Source organism: Tribolium castaneum, chromosome 9, assembly GCF_031307605.1.
Source record: "Tribolium castaneum strain GA2 chromosome 9, icTriCast1.1, whole genome shotgun sequence".
Taxonomy (NCBI): Eukaryota; Metazoa; Arthropoda; class Insecta; order Coleoptera; family Tenebrionidae; genus Tribolium; species Tribolium castaneum.
Genome location: NC_087402.1, coordinates 2,038,250 through 2,054,635, shown reverse-complemented (window position 1 = coordinate 2,054,635; position 16,386 = coordinate 2,038,250). Strand labels below are relative to the sequence as shown.

Below are 16,386 nucleotides of genomic sequence, written 5' to 3'. Positions count from 1 at the left end.
TAATCGATCATGCTCAGTAGATAAACGTTCTCTTTTGCGATTTATTACTAGAACGTATGTTCAATAAATTTCCTTAATGCTCTTGTTTGAGACCTCGGTGGAGTAAATGCAAAAAATTAATCAACATAATGTGGCTTCAAACGACTGTGCACCATTTGTCTTACTTCGGTCATTAAATAAATTTTAATTACATGTTGTAATTGATTTTGCCAAATGAGTTTCTGGTTCTGAGATGTTGTGGAAATTATCTGTAATCTTGCTCCTGCTTCCTCGTGTTTTTCACACATAAAATAGTTATTAAAACAAAATAAACCATGTTAATTGGTGCGATCAAGATACGAAGAAATTATATGCGATTTTATTCAACTTTGAGATAAAAAAGCGCGTTTAACAATTTTCCTGAAAGAATTTAATAATTGCCTCCGGGAAACAAAGAAAAACTGTTGTAGCTTGTTAACATACAGTGCGATATGTTTCGTTTTCAAGTGCGTAGCGATGCTGAACCACGTTCCAATGATTTATTCGCTGAAATGTTTATCTCCGACAAGTTAAATCCCTTGAAACGCCAACTTATGGCTGCGATAAAGTATAAGTCCAGTAAAGTGAATGATGCATGACGCGTTTTCGGACTTAATCCCCTAACCCTTTCGTGTCTTAACTCGGCAAGTTGAGGATTTAAGTTCAAAGATCGCGCTGGAAATCTTAGCGCTCAACTTGAAAGTAGTTGAGTTTATGCAATATTTAATACAACAAACAACAGGATTACATACAAAATTTCCCAAGTCAAATTAGTTTCCTAAACACAGAGGTATCGTCTTACTGGAATTGTTGATGTTCGCTAAGCTCGTCTAGCTGCAAATCGTAGCCAAATAGGACAACAAGAAGCGAGGCGAAGCGAAAATGGTTTTCCGGGAAGCGCTCCGGGACGGCTCCATTTTTTGTGTTTTTTTATCGATAATAAATTAATTTCGGGATTGTCGCTGCAAATATAAAAGTGCGGCAATATTGTTTGTGTCTTAATCCGAATCGGCCGTAAGGACTGCACTCGTCGTCTTGTTTACACGGTTGTTCAAGTCATCATTATCATTTCAACGCTCGCCTGTAATTAAAATGCAAATCCAGGCCGCTGGATGCGTGTACACGTCATGAAGAAGCGCCGTGATTAATTCTCCAGGTAGACTGTCTAGCTTATTCACCTCGCATTTGTCTCAATGTTCGACATACAAATAAATTGAATACAAATATTAATTTACCAGGCTATTGGGCGCTTTATCCCATTTCCATTACCTCGACGCTGATTGTATTGATTAATAGCGTTGGCCTCCACTAATAACCTACCATTAAAAGCCCCAGTCGAAATTAGAACGCCAGGATTTTTCCAAATCGCGAATTTAGGCGACGTTCGAACCCAAACAAGTCAATAAGCTGTTTAAGCGGCGAAGACGTACAGATGCACCAAATAGGACCCGGTTATAAGCAAAATACAACACCTTTCATTGTGTGTCACTAACTAGTTCAGAAAAAAATAGTTGGTCAATCACCGAACTAGAGATTTTTATTTCAAACACATGTTTTAGTCTGGTGCTTACTTTTTTTATTTTCTTAATTACGGCTAAACTGCTTGAAAAAGTAGAACGGTTTTAACCCTACCCTTGCAAAATGATCCGGGGAATCGATTGGCATCGAGAAAACTGCCAAATTCCCAATAGTTTTTTAGTTACGAATTTTTTAAAATTTTACCTATTTTTGCATTTATTTGCAATTTTCTCGAAAACTATTCGGAGAACAAAGGTCTTTTTTGAAAATGATAGATAATTAAAAGAGCTTTTCAACGATAGTAAACTTTATTGGGTTATCTTTAATACTTCCGGAGTTATTGCTCGATAAATGTTCGGGATACCGGAAATCGACCAAAATCGCGACAAAAATTGGAAAAACCAAACATCAAAAAATCGAACATATGGACTTTTTTGGACTCTAGAGGGTTGTAAAGGCATATATATGTCCGAAAAACTATGATAGAACGAGTTTTAAAAAAATTAATTTTTTCACTTTCTGTTTGTGTTTTTTATTACTCAGGAAATTTTAGCAAAAAAAATCAAATTTTTAAATCTCACGAAAAGTTCGTATAACACGGAAAATGAGCCGCTGAATTCAATGCAACAAACCGCATTGCTCTACGACTTTTAGTTTTTGAGTTATGAATTTTTTTGTTAGATAAAATTTTCCACTATGACAAATGGCTACCCTAAATTTAGGCAAAAAATTTTAAATTTTTAATTCTTGTGAAAAATTGATATAATATGTAAAATGAGCCGTAGAATTCAATCGAACAAACCGCAATGCTCTACGACTTTTAGTTTTTTTTTTATGAATTTTTTTATTGAAAAACTTTGATCGCCTCTGTAGCCGAAACCGGTTCCCGGAGGGGCTCCGGGTTTAATCGAAAAAATAGAGAAAATTAAGCGCTATCAGATGGTTTTTTGCTCGTTGCTCTAAGTTTTACAGTTTCCGAGAAAAACGCAAAAAAAGGTTTCCATTTTCAGTTTTTTCAATTTTCAACCGCCAATTACGGCGAAACTATTGGAGTAAACGAGAAACGGAAAAATCGAGGACAACCGGAATAAAAAATTCTACAAAATGGCATAGGACTAAAGGCGATATCTCGTAAAAAATTTTTCAATTTTCAATCGCCGATTACGGCCAAACTAAAAGAGCTAGGAGAAAACTCTTTTTTCCATCGTAAAGAGCACATCAAAATCTATAAGATAGGATAAGTTTTATTCGATTCTGAGACACTTTTAAAATTGACCATTTTGTAGGGGGGGGTGTTAACTTTTTTTTATTTTCCCAATTTTCCCAATTACGACTAAACTATGCGAAAAAGTGGAACTGTTTTGATCCATACCTATGCAAAATGATCCGGGGAATCGATTGGCATCGAAAAAATTGCCAAATTCCCAATAGTTTTTTAGTTATGAATTTTTTAAAATTTTACCAATTTTTGCATTTATCTGCAATTTGCTCAAAAACTATTAGTCGGAGAACAATATTTTTTTTTGAAAAAAATAGATAATCTAAAGAGCTTTCCAACGATAGTAAACTTCATGGGGTTATCTCTGATAGTTCCGGAGCTATTGCTCAACAAATGTTCCGGGTACCCAAAATCGACAAAAATTGCGACGAAAATTGAAAAAATCAAACATCAAAAAATCGAACATATGGTCTTTTTTTGGACTTTTAACAACTCTAGAGGGTTGTAAAGGCATATATAAATAAGAAAAAGTATGATAGAACGAATTTAAAAAAAATAATTTTTTTACTTTCTTGAAGGTAAGTGTTATTACTCAGGAAATTTTAGCAAAAAAAATAAAATTTTTAAATCTCATGAAAAGTTCGTATAATACGGAAAATGAGCCGCTGAATTCAATGGAACAAACCGCATTGGTCTACGACTTTTAGTTTTTAAGTTATGAATTTTTTTGTTGAATCAAATTTTCTTGTGAAAAATTGATATAATATGTAAAATGGCATAGTTTTCAAGGCGATATCTCGAAAAAAAATTTCAATTTGAAAATATAATTCTCTTTCTAACTTCTTGATATGAAAGCAAAACCATTGAATTAAACTCTAGACCTCTTTATTAATTTATTTGTGAATGTTGTTTTGTTAAATGTTGTGTTTATTTTATAGGTCAGGCATTTGGGAAAACTGCAGGGCCGCGTACGAAGACATCGTCAAACATTTAGAAAGGTATGTTAAATAATTTAATTGGACTAATTTAGACCCGTCGAACTAACAATAACTCTATTTGGTTTGCTTAAAATTAAATATCCTTCTTTAATTAAGAACATAAATTATGAGTCCGATTCACGTTGTTTTATTTGATCGGATATAAAAGAATATAATTGGGAGAGGATGATATATTAATAAAGGTTGCGTTTCATCTGCTCGCTTAAACCGGTTGAGTTTTCAAAGTTTATTGGAATTAAACGAAATTTGTTGATAGTTTGAATTATTAATCAGTGGCTATTTGTTGGCTTGGCTTCGCTTCCGGATTGAAATTAATTAAAATGTGGGCCACCTCAGAAGCGCGAATTGAAGATTAACAAAAAGACGCGAGCATTAAACGCTTTTAATTAGATAGAAAGCTAATTGACGTTTAATTACATTAATTATTTTTACAGTTGTTGGTATATTTATGAGTGGGCGTAGCCCGTCTAATTAAGTCTTGAAAAATCTAACGAAGCCAACACGTTTTTAATTTATTGCGCCGCTGCAATAATTATAAATATTGATACACGCATACGGTGCACCGGAGGCCTTAAATAACCCTCATTCAGCCGGAACAACTATGTCAGAAAAACTTATTAGTGCAATAAGTTGAGGCGAAATCGGTGATGCAAAACAGCCAAATATTGACAGTGCGCTCGGCATAGGTATACGGTGTGATATTTGTCAAACGTCAAACGATTAACTGAGCTTTCGGAGCTTGCAGAGCCCGGCTTACCGACGCAACATCCAATGATTTGTGAGTGTCGGAATCGTTGTGCTACCACTAGTGACGTCCTGAATAATCGCGTGTCGCTACAAATGCCACTTCAGACTCGTGCACTTGCATTTTTACCAAGGGCTTGCATTAATTTCTTATTTGTGCTCGCTAATTTTTGAAAATATTTACGTTTGTGCTAAGCCTTTTCGCCATGCATACGAAAACGGCACCTTCGTCTTGCAAATTAATTGCGAAAACATTTATAAATGGCTAAATGCAAATCCCGGGTACGCATTTCACAGCATTACACCGAGCTGTCCACACAATTAACAGAGCGGAATTAACAAAACACTGGCCGATTTAAATTTGAATTAAGGCTCCAAAATTAATTAATCCTCGTCACAACACGGACTGCGGCAATTAGCCCGACACACAGCGAATCCAGAACTTCTTCCAGCCGGCATCTGCACTGTTTATGAATATTAATAATGCCTTATAAAATATCGCCGATATTAACACAGTGACAGTTTATTAACGCCGGCCTGATTATTACGAATCTTGCAAATTCCCCAATTGATTACTATTGTTGGGTAAATATTAATATTGTTTTCTACCTGACCCCGAGATGATATCGCCGAAGTAACGGGACGTTATTGATTATAACACGGACGGGGATGTCGATAAATCAAGCCTTGAATAAATTGGGTCCATTGTAGATTTGTAATTTAATATTGACATATGGTTGGAGCTTTTTCCGCAGCTTTAATTAAGAGATGCGCGGAGGGAGATAAGGCGAAGGCGCTAATGAGACATTCTTTGCCAGTGCAAACTGTCAGCGAAAATAAATAAATGATTCGTCTTGCTGTTATCGCAGTTTCGCCATATGAGTAGAGAGCGGATTTTTGCGAAATTGTACAAGTGTAGCCAAGCAGCCGAACCTAGACGGACTGGCAATTGAAGAATGCAATATTAAGATTAATTATTCGCGCCTTATCAGCTGCGAATGCGGTCCGTCCTATTCAAACAAACACGAGTCATCGCAGGAGCGTGTTTGCCTTGTTCCCCTCGCAGTCCGGACCTGGAGTCGCCCTTACAAGGGAGCGAATAAGGGCCAACACGAATCTTACGTGTTATCATTAATTACCCCACAGATCTGCAGACGTCATGCGAAATTAAGGATTTTTCCGAGCGATACAGGAAGCCAGTTTTGAATATTTGCTAACAATTCATTACGTCCCAACGTCATAAATTACACGATGACTTGGACGAATGATACATTTATTTCTTATTTAGGCACTGGCGTGTCGGAAGTCTATAAAATTACATCCGTGTCGTTATTAATACCAACCTTCTGCTTGCCCTAATAGAAAAGCTCGCGATATAAATCTGTCGCAAACTTCTGATTCGCCATTGTGGCAACCTGATTGGATTATATATTTTACACCTGTCTTGACAGTTCAAAGAGTCGTTTGCTGGAGGAACAAGACCACCCTCTAACTTATTAAATTCTTATTATTTATTACGGATTTGCGTTCGGACGATTACTTCGAACTTGGCGGTCATGCCGAACATTTCCAAAAGGTGGTTACTTTAATTAGCCAAAGCTCCCCTCTTTTTAAAGCCGCCTCGTTTGTTACTGTCGAGCTTTATTCAAAGATTTATCTGCGCTCCACCAAGGAGCAAAACAAAACGCAACGAAAGAACGGATTCTACTTTACAATTTTTTTGCTTGCGCCCCATTTATTGGTAATTTAATTTTTTCAAATTACAGTCGGTCGGGTTGCTTTTGATTGAGCGATTTTATTATTTCACCCCAATTGGCTTGATTTCGTTTTTCTGGAAGGGCGGATTTGGGCAATCTTTGCCAAGTGCCTGGCATTTAAGCATATGTTGTACCGTTATCGTCTATCTTTAATTTCCGTTCACGGTTTTTAATTTACTTCCTAGTTAAAGTGCAATAGTAAAATCGGTCTGGCGTTATTTTCGGTTAAAAATGTAATTAGGTAAGAGTTGTAATTAGTTTTAACAAGGTTAGTGTCTGATGTGTTGTTTTTAATCTCGAAATTGAAATTTTGTGATGCTTGGGATAATTAGTAGCGACACACTGGAGCACATGTTGTCTGTCTTGGTCGTGTGATGAAAGACGCCCATTTCACGGGCTGTGTAAGTCCCATTTGTCTCTAATTAATCCATCATGTCAACGAAACGCCAAACATCGGTGCTGAACCGGCGAACGTCGTCAAGTGTATTTTCAATGAATAAATTTCTCAAAGTTGGAGTATTAAAATTCGAGGAAATGACACGGAAAATAAAAAGGAATGTAAATCCCTTGCGTCGCCAAATTACATTTCTGAAAATGTATTCCCAAGTACTAAAACCCAATTTAAAATCTTCGTTGTCAAAAACTAATCACACACCTTTAAAATAAAAGCTCGGGCGTGAAATCAGATTTCCGTTCACGTTTCCATTATTAACTTTCGCGAATGTTATTTTTTATTCAAATCGTGAGGCTTGAGAGAAAAGTTGCGAGACCATTTGTCATCGCCGGCTTATGACTTCTCTTTCGGAGCAAGCCAACAATTAGGGTAGGTATCGGATGGCGGTTTTTCTTCTTGGGACGTGGTCTGCATGTGATTTGTGAACACGGGGGAACACGCGAGGGAACTGGAGCACCCAGACAGACACCCGCGGTTTGCCACCGTTGTCTTACACACATATTTATGGATGTGCGGTACGCAAAGTGGTGCACGCGAATTGACAATAACAATAATTAACTAATTGCTGCATTTGCATACACTCGTAAATATATCGGTCACACGAATTCTTCATTAATTATGGACAAGCTCAGAGCGCACCGAAATCAAGCCCAACACAGTAAAAAAATAAACATTACCTTCACTGTCTCACTCTTTTTTACCCTTGTCTTGACTCCAGTTACAAAAATAATTCCATTGTCATAATAATATCGAAAACCATTTGAAATCAAAGTCAGTTAAAATACAAATAAAGTTAATTTTTTTATTAGGTACTTCAGTAATTATTCTATTGCTATTTTGTTTTTATTTTGTATTATTATTTTTTTTGTTCATATTTGAAAAATGTATGTTATTATTAACAAAAATTCAGCCACGAGAAAAAGGACAAATTCACATTTTAATTATTCAAGCTTCCAGAAATAGTCGAAAAAAACATGGATGTTGAATTTTTTTAAGTGTTGCTTTGACGCAAATTGTAAAGGTTTTAAAAATTCTATTTTTTTTAAATTGATTACAAATACAGCTAGAATCCGAAAAATACCTATTTAAATGCGGAATAAACATACGGGCATTTTTTCTTGTATTATTATATGGAAAATCCTAATCTATTACCTAATACACAATTTAAGAAATAAATGTTGAAAATGGTTGACAAAACGAGCTTTGGGCAAATAAGTTCGTTTATTAATTCCACATCGAATTATGTAAAAATAAACAGAAGTTTCGACTTAAAATAAAAAAAAATAAAAAAATAAAAAAAGCAATGCTTGTATTTTTTAAATTTTTATTAATTTTTGCACTGAAGATGTTCCAATAAAGTGACCATTTGAACTAGCACCGGGGGGTGATAATGTGGGAGCAGTTGTGTCCGATTTTTCTCTTTGGGGAGGAGACTTTTCGTGCTAGTCGAAAGCTCTTTGCTTTCTTAGTTAATTATAAGACAAACTGTTCCCTAATCCACGTGTCTTTTAGCAAACATCAGGCGGTATCTTTCGTAATAAAGGTGATATTGTAGCTACTGCATTACAGTCAAGTTATTATTAAAATGAGGTGATTAATCATGGTGGTGACATCTCTGACAGTCCCCCATCGAGCTGGCCTGATGTCGCCAAGCCGGTGTCATCACCTCCTCCTCATTTGTAACATAAATAAACCCTCTTATAATAAAAAAATTTCCAATATCTATCTTTCGTCCGCAAGACATGACTCGTCCCCGTTCCACCCTCTGACATACCTTGTTCCGATCAAATACGGGCATTAATATTTGCATTTAATTAAATCGAAACACGGTAAATTAATTTTATGCCAGCGGTGAATATTTACGACGATTAAATAATTTTAGAACCAGCCGCTGTTGCTCGTAATAACAACGTGTTGTTTCAGGCGAGGTTATGACGATTTAATGCTGTTTGTCCGCTCACACACCCCTTGCTTCGTGTTTGTTTATTCACCTATCCCTGTTTGCCGATGTCAAAAGTAACGACCTACACGACATTACGTCTGTAATTAGTGGACACTACGTGAGAAAATCGCCATCCCACCTTAATTATATGCCACGCTGTTTGCCACAACACCCTCAAACGAATCATATTAATTATACGCCGCAGAACCGCCAAAACACACACTTGAATTTTAAGATCTGCAATGGTGGAAAGAAAAATCAATGAGGAGTGGATAGTAGTCAGTGTTGAAAAATGTTGTGGTAAAAGCGCACACTTAAATTTGGGAAAGTTTTTCTTTATGAATTTAAAGTGCCGCCACGACGGCGAAACATAGGGATTGATCTACGTAGGCTTTTATAGGTGCCCTCGCAGTTTATTTTTGTAGTTCAGGTCGTTTTATTAGAGGAGGGTGTCGGCTGATGATTTTTAAAATGTCTTTCTGCAGCCAAAAAATATGTTCAATAAGTGAATTAAAATGCTTCTTGTTGTTGCTCACAGCTGGGACCGACTGACAAATGACTAAGTTAGTTTCGTTTTCGCGACGTTGAGAGGATCTGTCAAAGCTTAGGGGAGCTTTTTTATAATGCTGCCAACATCCGCGCGAAAACATCTCTAAATACGTTTCGGAGGGCTCTACCTTAATCAATCATCTATCTTCGTTTCGTTATTTTCGGTAATTAGGGCGTCTCCTCGTTAGGGCGTTATCCAATATGTAAACTGAGACATTATCAAAGTCCAGATCATAATGTACCTAGTGCCATCAGCCGACATTGCATTAAATATTATTAAGATATCTTGATCAAGTTTAGAGTGGAGAATTCACTTAGCAGCTTCATACACGAACTAAGAGCAGTCGAGATCTTATCTTCGCTCGCTAATCTAATATTATAATTGTATTCTGCGAAATGCTACATTCAGTTAACAGATTCCATGTTAACTGTTGCCACGGCTTTTCGCGAATGTCGGCCTTAAGCACTGACGACAATGAAGCTCGATGAATGCGGGAGAGCTTCGAAAGCTCCTCCGGGAAACATCGAAATCTCATTTCCGGATGTACCTACACTCGGAGTTACTGCGGTAATTAGCAAAAGAAGCTCCCCGAGTATTGTTCTTGGGACTTTAAAAGTTATGCTCAAGGGCGGATCTAATTAAAACGTAATATCCCAATCCAACACCCGACACTGACACTCCAACTATTTTTCGCAAAAATCGACGGTTCTGGGGGCCGGTGTATCATCGGAGAAGAAGACAGGCATAGTTTCAAATTTCATTTAAGATTTAATTTGCGTGGAGATATGTGAATCCCTCTGTAAGATTAGGTCGTGGCGATGCGTCCCTCTGTATAGGGTCGCTTTTTGCGTAACTAGTCCGCAATTAAAGCTCTGCTTTTGTTAAGCTCGCCTGCAAACAATGCGTGTTTCAGATAGGCCTTCTGTGATCCTTCTAGAATGGACAGTGGGGTGGTACATGTGATTTATAAGTACCTGGATCTTTCATTAATTAAAATTTGAGTTTGTTTTTGCGCTTTAGAGTCGCGGCGTCCCTTAAGAAAGATTATTTCACGAGGCAATAAAATTTTAATCGGTGGCCGAAAGTAGGAATGTGTTTGTTAACCGAAATTATTATTTACACAGAGGAGCTTGTTATGTCAGTTATTTGCAGTGCTGACCCGCGTTTCTCCTCATACATTTGTAATATTAAGCAAACATTAACTCCATTTAGTTGCGTTTCCAGTGGACTCACCCTTTCAGCCGCTTGTAATTGTTTACAAACACAGGTGAGAGGCTTACTAAACAATAAATCACTTATTTGGGAAAACAAGCCTTCTTCGAGGCAAATCGTGCATGTCTAAGGCGGACCATCGACCTCGGGAGATGCAGCCCTAATTCAATTCAATCACTCGATTGGTAACCAGAGAATACCAAATTGGCTCGACTGGGAATTGGGAAAAAAGCCCGCCGTAACCCTTAAACTCAAATGAAATTTTCTCATTTTTCAGCGACTGTTGTAATGAATTCAGTCAGCTACCTGTAAATTATCAATCTCAGCTCCCTCCTAACATGTCTAAAGCAGAAATGAAAATAATTAAATAATAATGAAACAAGTATAAGAGAGGGGTAATGATTATATCAAAGAAGGGTTAAACTACTGCAAGAACAATTAGCCGCGGATGCATTCGGCCCGGCTCGAACCGCGACAACTCCACGGATTCTCTGGGCCACCGGACGGCTTTCAGCAGATTTTGATTAGTCATAGACACAATTTAAACCAAGTAATAGAGATAGAAATCTAAATGTAGAACGGTAGCGGCTGGCCATAGTTGCTACGATTGAAATTTGATTGTAAGTTCATTATGACTAGGCGTTAAAGCGATTCTTTTGTGCACGGGCGATTCCCACAAACATGCAGGTGCGGCTCCCGATTTTTCGCCGGAATATGTTGAGATTTTATCATATTGCGTTAATTAATTCGACAGTTTTTGCTGTTGTAAATTGTCTTGTGTCGGCAATTCCCCGGTGTGTTGGCAAATTTGGCTCAAACAAGTGTGTTTCGTCACGTATAAAATTTTCAATTTCATAGAAAATGTGATTGATTGAGCGCAGGAACATCACTTGGTGCGGCGGCCCCTGTTTTCGGTAGATATGCGTATACAAAGTTGGTTGTAATATGTGATGACGTATTCCTCTTTTGATAAATGTTCCTCCAGTTGGTAATCGACTCTGATTCGATTCGGCGCGAACACTTCCACGAAGATACAGCGATTGATGTTTGATCCATTATCGTGTCAATTTTCACCGAAAAATCGATGTTATTGTAAGAAAATAAGGCGAAACAGTCGTCCCGGGATGATTAAATTTTAATTACGTCTTGAGGCAATTAGTAGTCAATCAGCGAAGTAGTCGCAGATCGGAGCCGTTATTAAATAATAATTAGTTCTACCTACTGTAGTTATATTATCCTGGAGGGTTCCGATTTAATATTAATGTTCGAGTGAGGCATGCCATCTTCTACAATTAAGCGGTTTGCTCTCTAGCTGGCAACGAGTCGAAATTTCCGAATGATTGTGTCGCGAAAAATGGAGTTAATGCGTGCTGTGTGCGTCTTGCTCGCAGCGATTTCCCTCCCATTTGGTGCGCAGCAAAGTATGCATAAAATAATAATATAATAGGAAGCCGCCGCTTAATTTTTTAATGGCCAAATGCTTTTAGAGACGTCCTAACGTTGCTTGAATATTTAAAAGTAATGCGAAGACTAAGCAGCGTTGAGAGCATTGAGAACATTAACAGGAGCAATCGAGATCCTGCGGGATATAAAGACAATGTATTGCCGTAATTCCAGGGGCGGCACAGGTGCCTGCCAAATTTGATTCCCCTCCCGAAAAAACGCCGCGAAATTATTGTGATACACAAACAGTTTAAGATGAGATACCGAGGGATACTTTATTACATATTTAGACACGACTGCAGCTGCGAACTTGCCGTTCAAATTGAAAAACATTGCGTGAGCATAACGAAGAATATATGAAAAGTCATAAACACGACTCGTTTTGCTGTCAGTGGGCGAAACCCGAGAAGACTGGGGGTTGAACTTCGTTATTGGGCCTCGTATGCATTGTTTTATTTGACGAGGTAATAATGTTTAAGGCTCGCTTTATTGCCTGATAATTTATTACGCTTGTCTTGACTTTGCTAATTGTTTGAGATCTCTGCATTCCCAATTAGAGATTCAAAAATGCTCCAATTTCCAAACGTCGAACGCATTGAGTTACATTCAATACGCAATCCCAAAGGGACACGACGAATTTGTTACTGTCGAAGTCTAATTATGAGTAATTAGAGGAATCATATTTTAGAAACAAAAGGCGCAGGGTCGTTAGTGTCAGACAATTCCCGCTGCTCAAAACATGATACTTAAATGTATTCATCTTGTAGGACCTTTTTTAATTCATCAAGAAAAACGACACTAACGACGTGTTCGAATTCACATTCCTACTTTTATTCTCTCGGATTTTGAGCCAATGAACGCTGGAAGAGGAATTTTTGACTAGTGTACTATTCACTCAATAATACGACTAGTACAGTAAAAAATGGCACAAGATTAAAATATGGTTAAAAGTACATATAGAAAAAAGTTAATTTACACTAGAGAATATTTTAAAATAGCACTAGGAAATTTTTCCTGTGTAATAAAAGCGTAGTGTAAGAGCTTAGCGACTTTTGTTTGAACTGGCCCCAGAGATTGAAATGTAAATTTGTGCTGCGAAATGACTGCATGTACGTCTGTCGTTGATGGACGATCGTTTTTCGGAAATTTACATATTTCAACAAAAATCGTCCACTTGAATGTAAACGGAAGATCGAGTCAGCACCTTTTCGAGTGGATCTCGTTTGCTTTCCGCCCATGTGGAGGACTCTGAGCCATAAAGTCACAATATCAGAAGCGTCCTTTTGATATATGAGTCGAATCAATGCAATTATTCAGCGCGCGATTTGCATCCTGAATCCTTCCGTCACATCCATAAAACATGTTTTGTTCTTTTCGTGTTCGAGCCGTATTGTTACATAATTAAGTCGGGTCAAATGAATCTTGGGAGATAAGAATCTGTTTAATAGAACGTTGAGCGTCCTAACATGCTTCCAAATCCAATTATCTTGTGCAACTCGCCACTGTTCTTGTGAATTAGGTGCCATTTCTAGGCTAATTCGGGTGACTCGGATTAAACTGTCCCCGTTAGTGCCTCGTTGCTCGGTTCTAATTGTACAAGAAAGTGTCTGCGAATTTTCCAGCCAGATGATCCCCACTATCGGATAGCTTGTCCGATTTTTGCGCCGGTTATCAAATTTCCTATTCAGATGTATTCGGAGATGTTTTAATGAAGGCAAGGGACCCCTACGGTGACTGCCATTAACAGGGGCTGCAAAGCCCCGAATCCGCGACTTATTGCCAATGCTCTAATTAAAACAGATGTATTTTTCTAATTGCATGTTTTACGAGCCGGCTGTTAATACGAGAACTGTTAAAATTTACATTTTGGTAAAGATCAAATCGACAGATTGCATGTTTTGGACGAAATGTAATGCATTTATAATGAAGGTAAAATTGCAGTATCGCTCGCTTTTATGAACATAATTGGGCGCTTTTGTTTATTCGCGATAATTCACAGCTCGGTTTATTCGATTGTTGGGTGATTGTGCGTTTGTTGCAGGCTGAGGGAGGAGCGGTGCGATCCCGACAGACCGCTGCCCTTGGACCAGAAAGCCAGGGACCTCAGTCCACGAAACGGTAAGTGCTTTAATTTACAAGAAAAACTGGGCTCGGAATTCTGGCGATAAATCCCGTAAGCCGGGCGCCGGGATTGATGCGTTCATCCGAAAGAGCCAACAGTCCGATTTATTTCGAGACTTAACCGGGGCATTCGTTTCAATTTCTGCATATGCGTATTTAATTGTGACCCTCGCGTAATTTATTACCGGCGAGATTGGTTCGTGTAACGTCCAGCCGGCAAATCCCCGTTTTACAACCATTAATTAAATCCTGGAGTGATAGTTAACTTTTTATTTCGTCGACGGCACCGAATTAATTCGCCGAATTTTATTCCAGGCTCTCCGACCGATCACAGTCCCGTGCTGAATCTGTCGAAGAGTGGCGGCGGCAGCGCCGGCTCGTTAGGGGACGGCGACCATTCGGGCAGCGAAGCCGACGGGCCGGACGTCCCGCCGTCGCCGCGCTCCCCCAGGTCCGCCGCCGAGGACGAGGACGACGACAACATCTCCGACCCGGAGGACGACGACGACAAGGATCAAGGTAAACGTCCAGTCCGATTATTATCGATTCGGCCAAAAGACCGGTCCTCCAATTTTGGAGTCGCGTTACCAATGAGGGTATCCGATGACGGACACATGCACCAAAGGGAAAAAAGACAATAAAACTTCACAAAGTCTGATTTTTTACTCGTACAGCCGGCACCAAAAACCGATTTTTTTTTAATAAGAAATATTTTTTCACGTAAAAATTCGATTGAACTAATGCTTCGTGAGGTCAAAAGTGACGTTACTATCATTAATTAATTTAGTATTCTGACATAACGAGAATGGGAATTTTCTAATTTATCGCTAGTGAAATTAATGTATTCCCGAATAATACCTAAAAGAAAAGAGCGGATTTATTAGGTGCCGTGTCTATTCTACGGCGAATTCATTATGCGAAATTAATTTTCCAAGCCTATCTCTCGCATATATCAATATGGGAATCGGGAGAGTAAAGTGTCGTTGATTGGGCTGGGCCGAGTGATACAAGTTTGGTTCATCGCCAAATAAATCATTTTTGATTGCACATGCGTGCACACTTCCCATGTTCACTCCCATCCGAAAAAATCTCCGGCTAATTTGTTTGTTTAAGACATGGGAAAATGAGATGGGGAATGTTAATGTTGTGGTCAAGATGGATGACCAACTGACATGCTCGATTTGATGGCTCACTTTGAGAATCGCCGGTTGACGACCCAACATTCATCATTTCGAGTTTTGTGACCTGAATTGCACTAACTGCAATTAAAAACGCAACACTTCGAAAAAAATTAAGACTTTAAAAGGGATTTTTTGGATTTTGTTAACCAAAAAAATTAATTAAAAAAATGCTTAGATATAGGCAATGTTAAGCATGCCCTTAAATAAATGAATTATTGATTAATTTTTTCAATCTTTGCAGACATGGACGAGGGCGACCTGCCCCTCCCGGCGGCCCCCGGGGGCGACTCCCAGCAGGCAGCCCTGAACTATTCGACTCTTGCGAGTGCGGTGGCTTCGGCCAACGGTCCTAGTCAAGACCCGAGCATTTCCTCGACGGAGACGCTGCTCCGCAACATCCAGGGACTCCTGAAGGTGGCAGCGGACAACGCCCGCCAGCAGGAACGCCAGATCAACTACGAGAAAGGTACAAATAGCAACATGGTGTATCTGCTGTCGCTAGCCCAGTACTATATGTATCTAGCAGCTACGCAAAAATGCTAAATTCTGATGATTGAGTGACTCGGTGTAATATTTTGTAAATACATAAAGTGCCGCTGGAAAATCGGAAATTTAAATTGTGGGCGAAAATTGCGTGATCTGAGCTGGTAGAGTAGTGAATTTAAGTTTCGAATTTTCCAACGTACGATTGCATAGCAAGTTAGTATTGAGTTTGTATAAATGACGGCACTCGAGTGCACATATCGACTTGTACTCTAAAAATAAGTAGCTTTACTAGGTGTACATACTTAAGCGTAATCTGTGGATAGAAGCAGATATTTTCTAGCAAAGGTAATGTTAGAGTGACGACTGTTGAGAGTACTAAAGGACGCCTCAGATAAGAATCTGTGTGTGTTTGAACCTGACCCGGTGTTTCAGTGATGGAATTTGGTTATTCTGTCGGCTGGTTGTTAGTATATTATTAGTAATGTGCCATTACTTCCAGTGTTGTTAGAGTAGATGTTTATTTAAAAATTAGTTAATTTAACTTAAATATTTATATATTTAAAATAATCCGAAAATTTTGATATATTCTCCTCCTGTATATTTACCCGGAATATAACAAAATTTTCCCTGCACCAAAAAAATTCAGTGACGACTTCCTTCCAACGGAACTCGATCTGACGTCTAGCATTAGGTTTATGTGTGATGTACATGTTAACAATTCAAAATTGAAAATAAACGAAATT

The 16,386-nt window shown here is 38.4% G+C and overlaps 1 protein-coding gene across 4 annotated transcripts in view; it reads left to right on the top strand.

Moving 5' to 3' along the window:
* Nucleotides 1-16,386, top strand: part of dac (dachshund) — a 112,797-nt gene that overhangs the window by 35,328 nt on the left and 61,083 nt on the right. For all 4 annotated transcript variants that reach the window (XM_064358791.1, XM_015979175.2, XM_015979176.2 and 1 more), the window contains 4 exons: nt 3,694-3,753; nt 13,897-13,973; nt 14,292-14,495; nt 15,399-15,623. In XM_064358791.1, the coding sequence (XP_064214861.1) occupies nt 3,694-3,753; nt 13,897-13,973; nt 14,292-14,495; nt 15,399-15,623 (566 nt within the window). The remainder of the gene's footprint in view (nt 1-3,693; nt 3,754-13,896; nt 13,974-14,291; nt 14,496-15,398; nt 15,624-16,386) is intronic.